The sequence below is a fragment of the Stegostoma tigrinum genome, chromosome 16 (genome assembly GCF_030684315.1).
Source record: "Stegostoma tigrinum isolate sSteTig4 chromosome 16, sSteTig4.hap1, whole genome shotgun sequence".
Classification (NCBI taxonomy): domain Eukaryota; kingdom Metazoa; phylum Chordata; class Chondrichthyes; order Orectolobiformes; family Stegostomatidae; genus Stegostoma; species Stegostoma tigrinum.
The window spans coordinates 12,050,817-12,068,124 of NC_081369.1; the positions used below are offsets into that span (position 1 = coordinate 12,050,817).

The 17,308-nt window shown below is 41.8% G+C and overlaps 1 protein-coding gene across 3 annotated transcripts in view; it reads left to right on the forward strand.

Moving 5' to 3' along the window:
* The window catches only part of pdpr (pyruvate dehydrogenase phosphatase regulatory subunit), a 55,674-nt gene that overhangs the window by 28,143 nt on the left and 10,223 nt on the right, over positions 1-17,308 (forward strand). For all 3 annotated transcript variants that reach the window (XM_048546494.2, XM_048546495.2, XM_048546496.2), the window contains exons 10-13: positions 2,268-2,392; positions 3,258-3,413; positions 4,708-4,841; positions 16,296-16,444. In XM_048546494.2, coding sequence (XP_048402451.1) covers positions 2,268-2,392; positions 3,258-3,413; positions 4,708-4,841; positions 16,296-16,444 — 564 coding nt within the window. The remainder of the gene's footprint in view (positions 1-2,267; positions 2,393-3,257; positions 3,414-4,707; positions 4,842-16,295; positions 16,445-17,308) is intronic.

Genomic DNA, 17,308 nt, shown 5'->3' on the forward strand with positions numbered 1-17,308 from the left:
TGGGCTTAGAGAGTCTGTCAGTTACAGGAATGCTGTATGCATTGGCTTGATAGAGTTATTTTTTTCTCTGTTCAGGTTGTTCAATTGCAATAAGAACCTTGTATTCGTGGGTATTTATTGTAAAAATGATAATATAAGCCCAGAACACCACCGCTTTTTGATTTGTTCATGTTGATGTTCACTGACAAGATATGAGAATGCGATCATTACTGATCGTGTGAACAAAATTGAGTTTTCTTTCTTGATATTATGATCAAATCATGGTCATCAGGACAATGTTACGTACTGCAGATGAGATAACGTAGGTAGATGCTGCTTCTTGGGTCTAAATATTGAGTAGTAGAGGAAGAAAGTTTGACCTGTAAGTGAAATTCTTTACATGTATGAGCACTTTTATGTCACATCTTTACTCAATGGAAAAATACAGGAAATCTGAAATATGAAACAGATTATATTGGAAATGCTTGGCAGGTTGCCTCACAAACTTGATTGAGTTTTCTGAGGAAGTAGCCAAAAAGATGAGAGCAGTAGATGTTATAGTAAAGCCTTTGACAATGTTCCGTGTAAAAGACAGATTAGTAAATTAGATCACATGGTTTTCAGGGTGAGCTTGCCAATTGGATACAAAATTGACTTAACAGTAGGAGACAGGGTGGTGGTGGAGGGTTGTTTTTCAGACTGGAGGCCAGTGACCACTGGTGTTCCACAGGATTCGGTACTCTGTCTACTTTCGTTTGTCACTTAAATGATTTGGATGAGAATATAGGAGGCATGATTGGAAAGCTTGCCGAAAATCCTAAAATTGGTGGTATAGTGATCAGTGAAGAACGTTATCTAAGATTGCAAAGAGATTTTGATCATTTGGGTCAATGGGCTGAAGAGTGGCAGATAGAGTTCAATTTTGATAAATGGGAGGTATTGTACTTTGTCAAAACAAACGAGGGAAGAACTTATACAATTAATGGTAGGACCCCAGGTACTGTTGTAGAACAGACACAACTTGGGGGTCAGGTAGCTAATCCTTTGAAATTTGCCTCGTGGGTAGATAGGGTAGTTAAGAAGGTGTATAACATGCTTGCCTTCATCGCTCAGACATTTTGACAATACGAGTTGGGAAGTCAAGTTGTTGAGGTTGTACAGGACATTGGTGAGGCCTCTTTAGAGTGCTGTGTGCAGTTTTGGTCGCCCTGCTGCAGGCAGGACATAACTAAATTAGAGAGGGATCAGAAAGTATTTACGAGAATGTGGCTGCAACTGGAGTGTTTGAGTTATAAAAGTAGGCTGGGATTCTTTTTGCTGGAGCTTAGGAGGTATAGGGATGACCAAATAGAGGTTTATAAAATCATGAGGGGGATAGATAAGGTGAATAGCAAGGGTCTTTTCCCTAGCGTGGGGGAGTTCAAAACTCAAGGGTATATTTTTAAACTGAGAGGAGGAAGTTTTAAAAATGACAAGGGGCAACTTTTTTTTAAACACAGTGGTCAGTGTGTGCAATGAACTACCAGAAATAGTGGTGGATGCAAGTACAGTTACAACATTTAAAAGACATTTGGATAAGTACATGAATATGAAAGGTTTGGAGAGATATAGGTCAAACACAGACAAGGAGGCGCTCGATAAGTTTGGGAATATGGTTAGCATTGACGAGTTGCACATAAGGTCTGTTTTCATGCTGTACGACTCCAGTTATTAATTGTATTGTATTGATTTTTAAATGATCAACTGCTGGAGACTAGGTGTAAGTTTTTGATTGTTTTATTTGAGCAAGTCAAATTATTAGACTCAGGTAAAACTCTAAAGTTCACAGAAGTGTTTTATACTGTTAGCATCCTCTTATCCATATTCCAGTCTCTCTTCATACACAATAAATAAACAGATGACTCTTTATGTTACAGGTTAATGTGTTTCAGGTCTCTTTTCACCCAGCCAGCGAATCTTGCCCTGCACAATACAGTCTGAACACTATCTCCTCCCAAACTACTCTTAATGTTTTCATTAACACTGTCTCCTGTTTACAGGGATCCCAGCTGACACTAGACTCTGAGCTGCATAACGTTCACTTCATACAAAGTTTAACCTGCCTTCTGCTTTTGGGATGGAAGTGATATTTAACCCTTAGAATTATTTATAGAAATTAAGATTTTTAGATTGTGTTAGATTCTGTTCCTTTTGATTAAACAGCTTCTGAAATATCATAGGTGGGGTTTTTTTTGACCACTAACTGAAAGCATTTAGTTGTTCAGATTTGGTCTTCTTTCCTTCTTTAGATACTTGGCTGAATGGATGGTGCATGGATACCCTTCAACTAATGTCTGGCCATTGGATATTAAGCGCTTTGGGGCACTCCAGAGTAGCCGCACATTCCTACGACATCGTGTCATGGAAGTGATGCGTAAGTCTCCAGGAAACTGATATGTAAAGAAACAATGACTGGAAGCAGGACCTGACGCTGTGTTGAAGTGACCTTGATCTAATACCTGACAGGATAATGGCAGAGTGAGGAATGTGGCAGTACTGTCCACTGAAACTGAAATTCCTTTAGGAATAGGAACATCGTTATTGCACGTTCTGTTGATTTGGATGCCAGGTGATAGTGCTGTAGAATGAGCGGAAAAATGAGAATTTAGACAGCAAGGATGCACTTTCTTGCATGTTGCTTCTGTCAGTGGGTTTATGAATTCAACTAAGGTCCCATTACTCACAAGGAGGAAAGACCAAGCGTGAATCTCTACTTTCCCTTCACATGACAGTGAAATTCTCAGCTGCCTCTCTTGACACAGTATCTGGCTGCGTACAACAGACAAAAATGCCACCCTTTCTTCATAGTTAAACATGAATTTTTGACACTGAAATTGGAAAGAGAGAAATTAAGGATAGTAAAAACACAAAGAACAGCCTAATTCCTTCCCATAATAATTCAGTGCAGTGCTGTTCGATTTGACATGAGATAGTTTGTTTTTTTTTCTAATTTGAAAACATTGCCTTTTCAGGCATTTTGTGTGTGTTATTTAAACTGTTGATCAGCTCAATCGCTTTTTCTCTCTTTGGAAGATTGCCAAAAATGTGCAATCTTTTTGCTTTGTTCACTGCTTCAATCAGTTTCAGTGAGAAACTGTACATCTTAGTATCTTACGTTTTTCTTCAGCCACTTTGCTGATCTATGTGTTGTGTCTGGCCTGAGTCATAGATAGAAAGAAGCTGTGGCCAGGAACACTTGGCTGAAAGATGTCATTTTTTGTTTCCCTTTCTAATCGTAGCTCTAATCTACGAACTGAAAGTTCCTCGTTGGGATTTCCTGACTGGCCGACAGCTCAGGACCTCTCCACTGTACGACCGCTTGGACGCACAAGGAGCGCGCTGGATGGAGAAGCATGGCTTTGAGAGAGTGAAGTACTTTATCCCTCCTGGAAGGGGTAAGTTATGAATGTCATCATTGTTTTAGAGCAGCACAGATTACTAGGATTGACATTTTGGGCTATCAGACCTGGCCTTGAGTGATTGTATGAAATTCTGGAACTAAATCTGCATCATTAATGGTACAGGTTACAGGGTGATTAGGATGATTTTGGCGATTTGTACAACAGTACAGCAAAACAAAATGATGTTAAATTTGTCTTTCGTGACCTCAGGATGTTACAGACAGTGGAACACTATTGTAATGCAGGATTCATATAAATTCGTAGAACTTTTCATAGAATCCCTACAATGTGGAAACAGGCCATTTGGCCCAAAAATTCCACACTGCCCCTTCGAAAAGCATCCCACCCAGACCTATCCCCCAACCCCTGCATTTCCCATGTCTAACCCACCTAACTTAAACATCCCCCGACACTGTGGGCAATTTAGCATGGTCAGTCCACCTAACCTGAACATCTTTGGACTGTGGGAGGAAACTGGAGCATGTTGAGGAAACCCACACACAGACACAGGTTGAATGTGCAAACTCCACACAGTCGCCCAAGGGTGAATCGAACCCCAGTCCCTGGCACTGTGAGGCAGCAGTGCTAACCACTGAGCCACCATGAATCCATGTTGAATCTTTTCATCCTTTCTGGTGGCAGTGCAACAAGTTTCAGTGTCTCAACACCCCTCTCATAAAATTACAGTTTCCAATCATTGACATTGTACTGTGGAATCCACGATCTTTGTGGGCTCAGTGCCTTTTCTACTATGCGGTTCCCAAAACTGCATGCACGAGCTTTTGGATAACCAGTGATTTGTACACATTTTTAATTACTTTGTATTCTGTTCCCTTACTTATAAAAGCCATTATATAATTTCATTTTTTCAGCACTTGCTGTCTCAGTTTCTGATTGTTTATTTGTGCTTTTCCTCAAAATGCAATACTTCACATGAATCTGCATTAAATTGCACTTGTCTCCTGACTGCCCAATGACCAAAACTGTCCCTCTTTCAAAACTTTACTGTCATCCTGGTTGTTTGCCAAACATGTTACTTGTATCTTGTTAGGCAGCATCAAGGTGATGCTGTCTACACCCAAGTGTAAATCCTGAGACCAAAAATGGGAACAGGCATTGATTCCCACCAATGCCACTTCCGACCCTTCACAAGTCTGACCAGCATGGCTCTGATGCCCATTTTCCTGTTGTCTGCCCCACGTTGGTCTGTGGTCTTGGTTTGTGAACCTTCTCTGTTTGCATTGATCTGAGATTTCAACCTCTGAACCTCTCCCTTTTCTCTTCCTAGATTTGTTGGAATTGGACCACAGTAAGACCTTCTATAAACCAGACTGGTTTGACATTGTGGGAGCAGAAGTCACGTGCTGCAAAGAGGCTGTTTGTGTCATTGACATGTCATCTTTCACCAAGTTTGAACTCAGTGTGAGTTTCTGCTGAAGCAGTAATCTATGTTCAGCTAGATCAGTACTGATACAAAGTTCTTGAAATAAATTAAAGTTAAAATGTATCAATTGCAGGACAGTGTGTAACTCAGCTATGTGAATGCAGCATCAGCATTGATGAAAGTCTTCAAAATGCTTTAAAAGTTAAGAAATATCAGTGATGGTAACATTGCCAAGAATATTGAAGTCCAAGAATATTTCTTAGTAGACCTGGGAGTGGGAATTCAGAAGTGACGTCATGAACAGCTAGACATTTCAAATCTCTCACTGTCTCATTAAGTTTAGAACAGGTGATAAATCCAGAGATAGTAGGAACTGCCAGTGCAGGCGAATCAGATTACTATCAGTGTCACATGCTAGTCAGAGTCAAAAAAGGGCTGGATTTTTCATCTGAGATAAAAAGGTGTCGAGCTGGATGAACACAGCAGGCCAAGCAGCATCAGAGGTGCAGGAAGGCTGACGTTTCAGGCCTAGATCCTTTGTCTGAAGAAGGGTTTCGACCCAAAGCGTGAGCTTTCCTGCTCCTCTGATGCTGCTTGGCCTGCTGTGTCCTTGTTAGCTCAGGTGGTAAATCCAGCTTCTTTTGACTCTGATGAGCATGTGACACTGATAGTAATCTGAAATCACTCCCAGAGAGGTCCTACTTCTCAACTTACTTCCTAATTCCCTCTCTTTAGCATGTGTATCTCACCTTTTTTTAAAAACCTATGCCATTGGTATTGACATGTACCACTACCATTGGCTGTTCACCACCACCAACCCCCCACCCCCCCCCCCCCCCCAGAATGTCCTGTAGCTTCTCTGAGACATCCTTGACCCCAGCATCAGGGACGCAACGTACCAACTTGAAGTCTTACTTGTGGCTACAGAACCACTGTCTATTCCTGTTTGTAATTGAATCCCCTGTAACTATTGCATTCCCAGAGTTTCTCATCCTTTCCAGTTTTGAAGGGGAATATCTACAGGGGATTCCTGCACTGCCTGCCTAATTCTCATACTCTGCCTGGTTGTTACCCACTCCCTTTCTTCCTATGGATTCTTAGCTTGCTGTGGACCATCTCCCAGAATGTGCTATCTACGTGACTCTCAGCCTCACAAATGCTCCACAGTGATCTAGCCACTGCTGCAGCCCTGAAACCCAGGATTCTCAGAACAACATTTGGAGATGCCTCCTGGTCACAAGCTACCAGTAGTGTGTCCAGCCTCCCCAGTAGAGTGGGAAGAGCAACAGCTTTGAGCTCTCCTGTCTTGACTTAGCACTTTGGATTAAACCTTTAAAAAGGTTCTTAAAATCAAATAGTATCAGTTACTTGTGGGCTTTTCTTTCCTTGTCATCGTTAAAACAATCTAGCCCTTAAAAATCTATAAACCACAAAAGATATTGCAAACTATATGTGGTAATCATAATACAAATGTCTGTAACCGCCTAATCATCAGCTTCCATTTCTCCTGTGTCACTTTTGAATCTTGATGTCACATCAGGAGCACTGCCTCTGGATTAGAGATAATGGGAACTCTGATGAAGGGTCTAGGCCCGAAACGTCAGCTTTTGTGCTCCTGAGATGCTGCTTGGCCTGCTGTGTTCATCCAGCCTCACATTTTATTATCTGCCTCTGGATTAGATTGGATTAGATTCCCTACAGTATGGAAACAGGCCCTTCGGCCCAACAAGTCCACACCGCTCCTGAAGCATCCCACCCAGACCCATCCCCCTATAACCCACACGCCCCTGAACACTATGGGCAATTTAACATGGCCGATCCACCTAGCCTGCACATCTTTGGACTGTGGGAGGAAACTGGAGCACCTGGAGGAAACCCATGCAGACACAGGGAGAATGTGCAAACTCCACACAGACAGTTACCCAAGGCTGGAATCGAACCCGAGTCCCTGGCGCTGTGAGGCTGCAGTGCTAACCACTGAGCCACCGTGCTGCCCTAATTGAGTCAGGTAATGTAGAGCTGCTCCCTTGGATATTTCCCTCCATTCTGCTCGGGTACTCCTTGCCAGATTTGCTCACTCTCTGACCTCCAGCACTGTGTACTATAAGAGTTCCTTAAGTTCACTCTTTCCCCTCCTACCTCAAATTCCCTAAAACCTTAGTTTGATATTTATGAACAAAGTTCTCTCCAATGAGCAAAAAAAAGGGACCGATTACCTCCTGCCTAATTCCTTGTTTCGCCAAATTCCCAATTGCACTCTTACACAACAAAGCAGCACTCCAGAACCGAGATAATAGGAACTGCAGATGCTGGAGAATCTGAGATAACAAAGTGTAGAGCTGGATGAACACAGCAGGCCAAGCAGCATCGTAGGAACAGAATGCTGCTGGGCCTGCTGTGTTCATCCAGCTCTACGCTTTGTTATTTCAGCACTCCAGAACAGACCTTTTCATATTTTTTCCTTTTCAAGTACTTTCTGGCTCCTGTTTAAGGCGGTGATTGCCTCAATGACCATTTAGGATAAATAGTCCCATGTTTTGCCGACTGTGAAAACATCTAAATAACATGACTAATGTCCTTTTACAAATTCAGTAACAATCTGTCTCTTTTTTCTTTAACCTCAAAAGCTTTTACTGTTCCTACATGTAAAGGGCACAATTGTTTGTTGCTTTATTGCTCATGGTTGTTTCACTTCAAGCCAAGGTTTTCATAAATGCCATTATAACTTTAAGTAAAACATTGTTTCCTGCAGTGGCCAGTATTAAAATTGTATTTGGGTTCTTGTTGGACCTTTTATCACAAAAAGAATAATGTCAAAACATAATGCTTTCGAAGTTGAAATATTTTGCAACAACAACAGAGATGAGAGGAGTGCCCTGTCTTTCTCCTGTCCCACTACTCCATGTTACTCAGTTCCTAATCATCATCTTTCAGTTTCAAAATCAATCCGATTCTTTAATAAAGAAAATTTATATTAACTCGAAGGTTATTCAATGAAGGCGTAAAATTGGTTAATACTCAATTTATAACATGAAAATTGTGATAACTCCCTAAGGCCCATAGGGAATCATTAATTAGTCTACTCATGCGGTTTGAGTTCCCTTAGTAACAGACAATAGCTTGTCTAGCTGGAGTTCATTACCTGAGTCCATTATGATCCTCTCGTGTGGTCCTCTCATCCAGCTCTATCTCAGATTCTCCAGCATCTGCAGTCCCTACTATCTCTGTTCTGGAGTGCTGCTTTGTTGCATGAGAGTGCAGTTGGGAATTTGGTGAAACAAGGAATTAGGCAAGAGGTAAGCAGTCCCTTTTTTGTGACTGAGGGACCTGGGTTTAAGTCTCACCTGTCCTAAAGGTGTGTAGTAACGTATGGGAACAGGTTGTTTTGTAAAAATAGTATAAAACAGACCCACCCCTCTTCTGTGTTATGTTTGTGCCCAGGTATCCTTGGAATGGGAGCACACAGAGTCCATCGGTGCTCTCGATGCCTTTAGAGGGACGTGGACATTGTTGGGGATACTGTACTTTATTTCTCCCTCCAACTCCATTTTGATTTAGTCCCTTCCCTCTCTCCCTACCTTTGTCTCACATTTGATGGTTTGCATTACCTTTCATTCTGTGTGTAAATATTTAATTAGCAAGTTTTGAGAAGATTTGTAGTTTGGGTTGAGGTTCTGGATGTGAGTTTGCTCACTGAGCTGGAAGGTTAGTTTTCAGACGTTTCACCACCATTCTAGGTAACATCATCAGTGAACCTCCGACGAAGCTTCGTCGGACGCTCACTGATGATGTTACCTAGAATGGTGACGAAACGTCTGAAAACTAACCTTCCAGCTCAGCGAGCAAACTCACATCCAAAATATTTAATTTGCTGCGTGGGTGGTTAGTAGTTTACAAAAAACAGAACAGTCATGGTGATTTTGGTGGTGAGTAGGTTGCTCAGTTGTGTGTGGTAACACTTCTGGTATATTTTAAAAAAGAGCCAGACCCATCGTCCACAATTACGCCCGTACCTGGGTGACCTTGGAGAGTCAGCAAGTGGTCTCCATCAGTGCTCCTGATGCCTTTAGAAAGAGGCATCCACTGCAGCGGATACAGTGCTTTATTTGCCCCTCCAGCTCCATTTTGATTTAATCCCGGCCCACTCTCCCTACATGTCCCTCCGTTATGGACTTGATTGGCCACATGGGTGATTACAGATGCTGGTAAAAAAGGGAAAGAAACATCACTGTGATTTTGGAGGTAAGAAATTCGCTCAGTTGTGTGTAATAGCACTGTGGAGTTTTAAAAAAAAAGGAAAAAGCAGACCCACATGGTTCTTGTGGTGAAGTGGCAGACCCCACCTCTGGGCTAGAAGATCCAGGTTCAAGCCACAGATGTGCATAATTACATTACTGAACAGGTTAATTAGAAAATAAAGCAGACTCGGGCCCCTTGTGGCATAGTGGCAGCATCCATACCTCTGAGCCAGGATCCAGTTCAAGTCCCAATATTCTAGAGGTGTGTCGTAACATTTCTGAAAAATATATATATAAAGCAGACCTGGGGGAAGGTGGTGGTGTTATGGTAATATCACTAAACTGGTAATCTAAACTAGAACTAAACTAGACTCCAGGCTAAAGTTCTGGAGTTGTTTTGGCACAGGGATAGTGTCCCTACTACTGAGCCGGAAGACATGAGTTCCAGCCCCATCTGCCCCAGAAATATGTCCATAAGACCATATAAGACCACAAGACATAGAAGTGGAAGTAAGGCCGTTCGGCCCATCAAGTCCACTCTGCCGTTTAAATCATGGCTGACGGGCATTTCAACTCCACTTCCCTGCACTCTCCCCGTAGCCCTTGATTCCTTCTGAGATCAAGAATTTGTCGATCTCTGCCTTGAAGGCATCCAACTTCCCGGCCTCCACTGCACTCCGTGGCAATGAATTCCACAATTCCACCACTCTCTGGCTGAAGAAATGTCATCTCATTTCAGTTTTAAATTTACCCCCTCTAATTTTAAGGCTGTGCCCAAACGCCTAACAGAAGCAACTTCCTAGCGTCCACCCCTTCTAAGCCATACATTATCTTGTAAGTTTCTATTAGATCTCCCCTCAACCTTCTCAACTCTAATGAGTACAATCCCAGGATCCTTAGCAGTTCATCATACGTTAAACCTACCATTCCAGGGATCATCCGTGTGAATCTCTGCTGGACACGCTCCAGGGCTAGTATGTCCTTCCTGAGGTGTGGGGCCCAAAATTGGACCAGTGTTCTAAATGGGGCCTAACTAGAGCTTTATAAAGCCTCAGAAGCACATCGCTGCTTTTATATTCCAACCCTCTTGAGATAAACGACAACATTACATTCGCTTTCTTAATTACGGACTCTACCTGCAAGGTAACCTTTAGAGAATCCTGGACCAACACTCCCAGATCCCTTTGTACTTATGCTTTGTGAATTTTCTCACCATTTAGGAAATAGTCCATGCCTGTATTCTTTTTTCCAAAGTGCAAAACCTCACATTTACTCACATTGAATTTCATCGCCATTTCCCGGACCACTCTCCTAAACTGTCTAAATCTTTCTGCAGCTTCCCCACCTCCTCAGTACTACCTGCCTGTCCACCTATTTTCGTATCATCAGCAAACTTCACCAGAATGCCCCCAGTCCCTTCATCCAGATCATTAATATATAAGGTGAACAGCTGTGGCCCCAACACTGAACCCTGCGGGACACCACTCGTCACCGGTTGCCATTCCGAAAAAGAGCCTTTTATCCCAACTCTCTGCCTTCTGTCAGACAGCCAATCCTCAATCCAAGCCAGTAGCTCACCTCAAACACCATGGGCCCTCAACTTGCTCAGCAGCCTCCCATATGGCACCGTATCAAAGGCCGTTTGGAAGTCTAGATAGATAACATCTACTGGGTTTCCCTGGTCTAATATACTTGTTACCTCTTCAAAGAATTCTAACAGGTTTGTCAGGCATGACCTCCCCTTACTAAACCCATGCTGACTTGTTCTAATCTGACCCTGCACTTCCAGGAATTTAGAAATCTCATCCTTGTCAATGGATTCTAGAATTTTACCAACTACCGACATTAGGCTAATCGGCCTATAATTTTCCATCTTTTGCCTTGATCCTTTCTTAAACAAGGGGGTTACAACAGCAATTTTCCAATCATCTGGGACTTTCCCTGACTCCAGTGACTTTTGAAAGATCACGACCAAAGCCTCCGCTATTTCCTCAGCCACCTCCCTCAGGATGTAGCCCGTCTGGGCCAGGAGATTTATCAATTTTTAGACCTTTTAGCTTTTCTAGCACTTTCTCTAGTAATGCCTACCATACTCAACTGTGCCCCCTGGCTGTCCCTAATTGTTGGCATACTACTCATGTCTTCCACTGTGAAGACTGATGCAAAGTACTTATTAAGTTCTTCAGCTATTCCCTTATCTCCCATCACTAGCCTTCCAGCATCAATTTGGAGCAGCCCAGTATCTACTTGCGCCTCTTGTTTGTTTCTTACGTATTGAAAGAAACTTTTACTATCATTTCTAATATTACTATCTAGCCTACCTTCATATTTGATCCTCTCCTTCCTTATTGCTGTCTTTGTTATCCTCTGTTTGTTTTTGTAGCCTTCCCAATCTTCTGATTTCCCAGTGCTCTTGGCCACTTTATAGGCTGTCTCTTTTTCTTTGATATATTTCCTGACTTCCTTTGTCAGCCATGGCTGCCTGATCCCACCCCAGATAATCTTTCTTTTCTTTGGGATGAGCCTCTGTACTGTGTCCTCAATTACACCCAGAAACTCCTGCCGTTGTTGGTCTACTGTCTTCCCCGCTAGACTCTGCTTCCAGTCGATTTTCGTCAATTCGTTTCTCATGCCCCTGTAATTACCTTTATTTGACTGTAACACCATGTGTCGTAACACATCTGAACGGATTGGTCTGCTTTACTTTTTAAAGAATCAATGACGAGAAAAAAATAAAGCAGACCCAAGGGCTCGCTTGTGATGTAGTGGTAATGTCTCCTGCCATTGAGCCAGAAGGTCTAGATTCAAGTCTCACCTGCTCCAGAGGTGTGTAATAACATTTTTGAGCAGATTGATTCAGAGGGGATATATAGCAAAGAAATAAAGCAGACACGGTGAGTGGGGGGAGTAAAAGCAGACCCAAGGGGCCTGTTTTGGTGTAGTGGGAGTTTTACCATCTCTGAACCAGGAAGCCTGGGATCAAGTCCCATCTCCTCCAGAAAGTGTAATGATATCTCTGAACAGGTTGATTTTTAAAAAAAATCTATAAAGCGACCCAGTAATTGTCATTTCCTTCTGTTCTTGCCACACTTTCTTTGGTAAGGCTTTTGTAGCACAATGGTACTGTCCCTGTTTCTGAGCCAGGAGATCCAGGTTCATATCCCACTTGCTCCAGAGTTGTGTAACAACATCTCCGAGCAGTTTAATTTAAAAAAATATGTGTAAATCAGACCCAGTAGGGGAGGCAATGGCCTAGTGGTATTATCGCTGGACTATTAATCCAGAAACTCAATGTGATAGGGCTCTTGTGGCACAGTAGTAGCGTTCCTCCTTCTGAGCCAGGCAGCCCAGATCCAAGTCGCACCTACTCCAGAGGTGTTTAAGAACAGCCGTGAGCAGGTTGGTTATTTGGTGAGCAGGAGAAAGGAAAGTTCAGTTGTGTATAACAGTAGTTCTAGAAGAAGAAAGAAGAATCTGTAGAACGGTTTGTCCTGAGTTAGGACTAGCCTGTGTATGTCACGTGGAGTGTCTCGATTTCAGTGTTCAACAATAAGTAATGTTCCTTTTCAGCCAGGCTTCCTGAGTTATTACAAAAATATAAACCCACTAAATAATATCCCTCTAAATAACCAACCTAACAGTAATGGTAAAGGGAAAAAAATATCTTTGTCTAAAGAAATTCACTCTGAAAAAACAAAAACACCTTTGCCCAATAAGTGTTAGTTCCTGAAGGCAAAAAAGGACAAGGTGTGGAATGTTCAGATGGTTACTGTTTTGGCATGTGTGGAATGTCACCAGACATGGGCATATACCTCTGGGATCTTGGCAAGCATAACTTCCAAGGAAACAGTATCAAGGAGTCTTCCAGATGCTCTTCAAGAGAACAGTTATGATCCTCTTGGTTTCACAACAATGGTTTTTGTAAAAATAGGAAGGCCAGCGAGAGTGGGCAACTTTTCCTCAGTCAGCTTCTGGTCCTAATTGAAAATGTAGGACTATCTCCTACATGTCTACAAAATAGAGCAGCTATAAAACCCAGTCATAAAAACAGGCAGGTGTTTTCCGTTAAGTGAATTCATATCCAGGATCAGCAATTACCTGGAAGCTTGCGGTTTCCAAGAAATTCCTTGTCAAAAACCGTTCCAATGTGTCCTTCCACTGACTTTTTCAAAGAATCAATTTCATGTGTACACAAGTTCATGAAAATTATTATGGCCTCATAATTTGTAAGATGCAAACTTGTTAAAACAAAGTAAGTTTAATACAATGAAGGAAGAATGTAACTTGCTATTGAGACTGCATGTGCCTCTTCTTGCCGGCAGTTCTGCTTGCACATCCAACACCTCCCTCAGCCTTGAGGTTGCTGCAGAATCCTGTTGCTCCTCAGCTGTGAGTTGTGACCTCACCCACTCCTCAATGTTCTGGACTGTAGCTTTTCCCACTCCCAGACCTCCTGAGTAGTGGGCTCTTACCATTTTCTACCCTCTGAATTAGTCTTCTTCCCCCTCCCTTATCCATCTCTCACTGTTTTCTTCTCCTGGACTTACATTTTATACTCGAGAACCAGATTAAACCTGAAGCTACACATCTACTGCCTTTGAAGTGAGATCCCTAGTAGTTTAGAAGTATCCAGTTGGGACTTTTGCAGTTGATATTATTTGAATGCTGCTACTTGCTCTCGAATGCATGCTGTGAGGGGGCTTTGGGAGGAGAGTAATGAGTCAGGAGTAGCTTTGAAAAATAGACAAGGTTGTAAATACGTAAAAGTGTCATATTGGGTTTGAAACATTCTCACAGTTTCTTATTCCACAGATATTGTCTTTCTCCCGCACTTTGTTCTCATTTCTTTCTCATAACCATTATTAGTTTTTGCAATGATGTAGAAATGTCGGTGTTGGACCGGGGCGAACAAAGTCCAAACTCATACCAAGTGAAGGAGCGTGACGGAGGAGCAGTGCTCCGAAAGCTTGTGATTTTAAATAAACTTGTTGGACTGTAATCTGGTGTCATGTGACTTCTGACTCTATTTTTTATAAAATTGAATTACCTGTACAAGCTATCTATTTATTCCACTAAATTGTTAGATCTATCCCCTGTCCTACCTGGCTGAAAAACACCTATTTATGCCTGGAGCTGCCTTCATACATTTCTTAATACAGTCATGTCTAGTATGTTATCCATTTGAGAATTCAGGTATGACTAATTGCATTTATGATTTACAAAATAAAAGATAAATAAATTGATGCCATGTTAGCATAGCATATGTATGTTTATTATCAACTCTATGTATTTGTCAAAAAAAGGTAAGTTGAAAAGTAAAGTGTATGTGCTTTATAATTAAGTGTTTATCTCCTCGTTTATGGAATGGCTTTGTTGGTGTTTAATAATTTATTGAACGTGAACATTTATCTTTGTGTGTGAATGTACCTAAGCTGTTTTCCAGCAGCATTAGAGTCTGTGGCCAAAATGATATCTTTGTAGCTATGTCTGTGGCCAGTCAGTTTTTGTTTTGGATAAGACTGCCTTAATCCACACAATTTACATTCCTTTAATACTCTGTGCCCGAATTCCTTTGAACAAGGAATCTGATCAAATGCCTTCTGAATATCTACTGGTACACCATCTGTCATAGCCACTTTATCTCTACACTCTGGTCTTTTCTTTGAGTGTTCATTTAACTTACTTGAACACAATCTGTCCTTCAAAAATCCTTTTCAGATGTCCAGGCTTAGCTTCTCTGTGTTTGCTCATTTCAGAAATTTGCTGACACAGAGAAGTCTAACTTCCCTTTGATTTCCTGACTCATCCACTTCCCTCTGTTTTGATGATGTCCGTTTCAGTAAGTGGATTTGCCTGAAGAGCATGGAGTGGAATTGAAATTTTTTATTGTCAATCTTAATTTAGAACATTAAATTCAGGCTAAATTTGAGGGATAATAACTTATTAAAAAAAAATCAGTTTAAGTCTTTGAGTATCTCCTTATGCCATTCTGTTAACTCGTAGTTTTCTCTGTGTCACTGTTTTCTTTTGGGAACGGAGCAACCTCTTCAGATTGTATTAGCTGTGACGCACAACTAAGAGTGTAAATCCAAGGTATGTGACTAAGAAGGCCTATTTCTGTAGGATCGTACTACGTCCCAGCAGTTTGAGAATGCTCATCACATACAGTGCATTGCTTTGAAGCAACTGATGTAGGTAAAGATGGTAGTCACTTCACAGATAGGAATCTCCCACAGCATGTGCCCGTGGTCATTCCTTTAACCCTTCTGTTTTGCAGATTTGACTGTGGTTGACCTGCTTCTAGATTTGATGGTGAGAGGTTGATGTTTGCCAGAACCAGGTTTCCTCTGAGCTGAGTGTCTTCATTGTTTTGCAGCAGTTTCGAGCCTAACTGCACAGAGACAAACAAACCAAGCACAAAAAGCTGTTTCTTTAAATGCATTGCAGCAGTCTCAAAAGGGTCCGTGCAGCAGTGCAACAAGCTGTGCACTGTTTCAAGAATGTGATCATGGGAACTGCAGATGCTGGAGAATCCAAGATAACAAAATGTGAGGCTGGATGAACACAGCAGGCCCAGCAGCATCTCAGGAGCACAAAAGGCTCTCTGATGAAGGGTCTCGGCCCGAAACGTCAGCTTTTGTGCTCCTGAGATGCTGCTGGGCCTGCTGTGTTCATCCAGCCTCATGTTTTGTTATCACTGTTTCAAGAAATTAGTTTCAGATGGCTCAGTTGTTAGCACTGTTGCCTCGTTTAACTAGGGAGCCAAGTTTTATTCCAGCCTTAGGCAACTGTCTGTGTAGAGTTTACATGTACTCTCTATCTTTGGGCGTATCCTCCCAAGTGCTACGGTTTCTTCCCACTGTCCAAAGATGTGCAAGTTAGGTGGATTATCTGTGCTAAATTACCCAGAAAGTTCAGGGTTGTGTAGTTTCAGGATTAGCCTTGGGAAATGGAGAGTTGCAGGGTTTGGGTAGGGGAGTAGGTCTGGGTGGGATGCTCTTCAGAGGGTTGGTGAGAACTTGATGGACTGAATGGCCGACTTCCACACTGTAGTTATTCCATGATTAGAGGGTTACATGTGTAAGATTGGTTACACAGGTCTGATCATTTCAAAACATTGACAAGTTCAGCAGTTTTCAGACAGATAACAGATTCTAAATTAAAAACCTTGAGTTTATCAGTGCACATCTGTAATAAAAGATTAGTCTTTTTCTTCAGTGTGTGCCTGTGTTTTAATCAGATTTTCTGCTCAAGTCCTCAGGTGGCCAGGCTCTTGAGATACTGCAGCACCTGTGCTCCAATGACTTGGATGTTCCTGTGGGTCATATTGTGCACACAGGGATGCTGAATGAACGAGGTGGCTACCAGAATGACTGCAGTGTTGTGCGACTTAACAAACGCAGGTACTTTTCATTTCTTTGCCCAGAGTGCATTAGAATATCATAACAGCCTCCTTTATGTACAATAGCTGCAACAATGTTTATTGAAGGAATTTTCAGCAGAAAGTGAGACTGCCTCTCCTCCAAATCTTCTATTGTTAAAACACTTTTTTTAACAAATCTTGCCTTGCTTCAGCTCTATGTTTGACATGCTGGTGAAACCCAGCCATATTCCGTCATTAATTCTCTTGATTTTACTGATTATAAATTATTAGTTATTTTAATCTAACATCTAGTACCTGATGAGCAAGAGTTTCTTCCATTTCTAAATACTGGGGGGATACTGTTGTCTGTTTCTGCCATAGGTTCTGAACCCTTGCCATCAATTCCTTTCCTCTTCATAGCAACAGTTTGTGGTTGAACAACCTATTTCAAATATGCTGCCCTGCTATAATATCAGCCTAACTGCTGAAATCCTCACCCATTCATCTTCACCACTACAAGATATTTCCTGTTATCTTCTCTTGTTTTGTCTTTCATAAACATGAGTCGCACAGAATTTTGCTGCCTGTCGTTACTCTCAGTAAGTGCCAATCGCCCATTACCCTCGAATTACTGATATATTTTAGATCCAGTTGAGTGGTACATTTGTTTTAAAATTTTCTATCCTTGTTTTCAACTTCTCCTATGGCCTTAGCCTGTCTGTACTGTCTACTCCAATGCTACAATCCTTTGATATCTGCACTTTACTAATCCTACAGTCTTTAGCATTCCTTATTTTGAATTGCTACTCATTGGTAGCTGAAGCCACCAAGAATCCGTCCTCTGAAATTCCCTCCCTGAATATTATATCTGTCTAAATCTGTCTATTCTTATAAGACTGTCTTT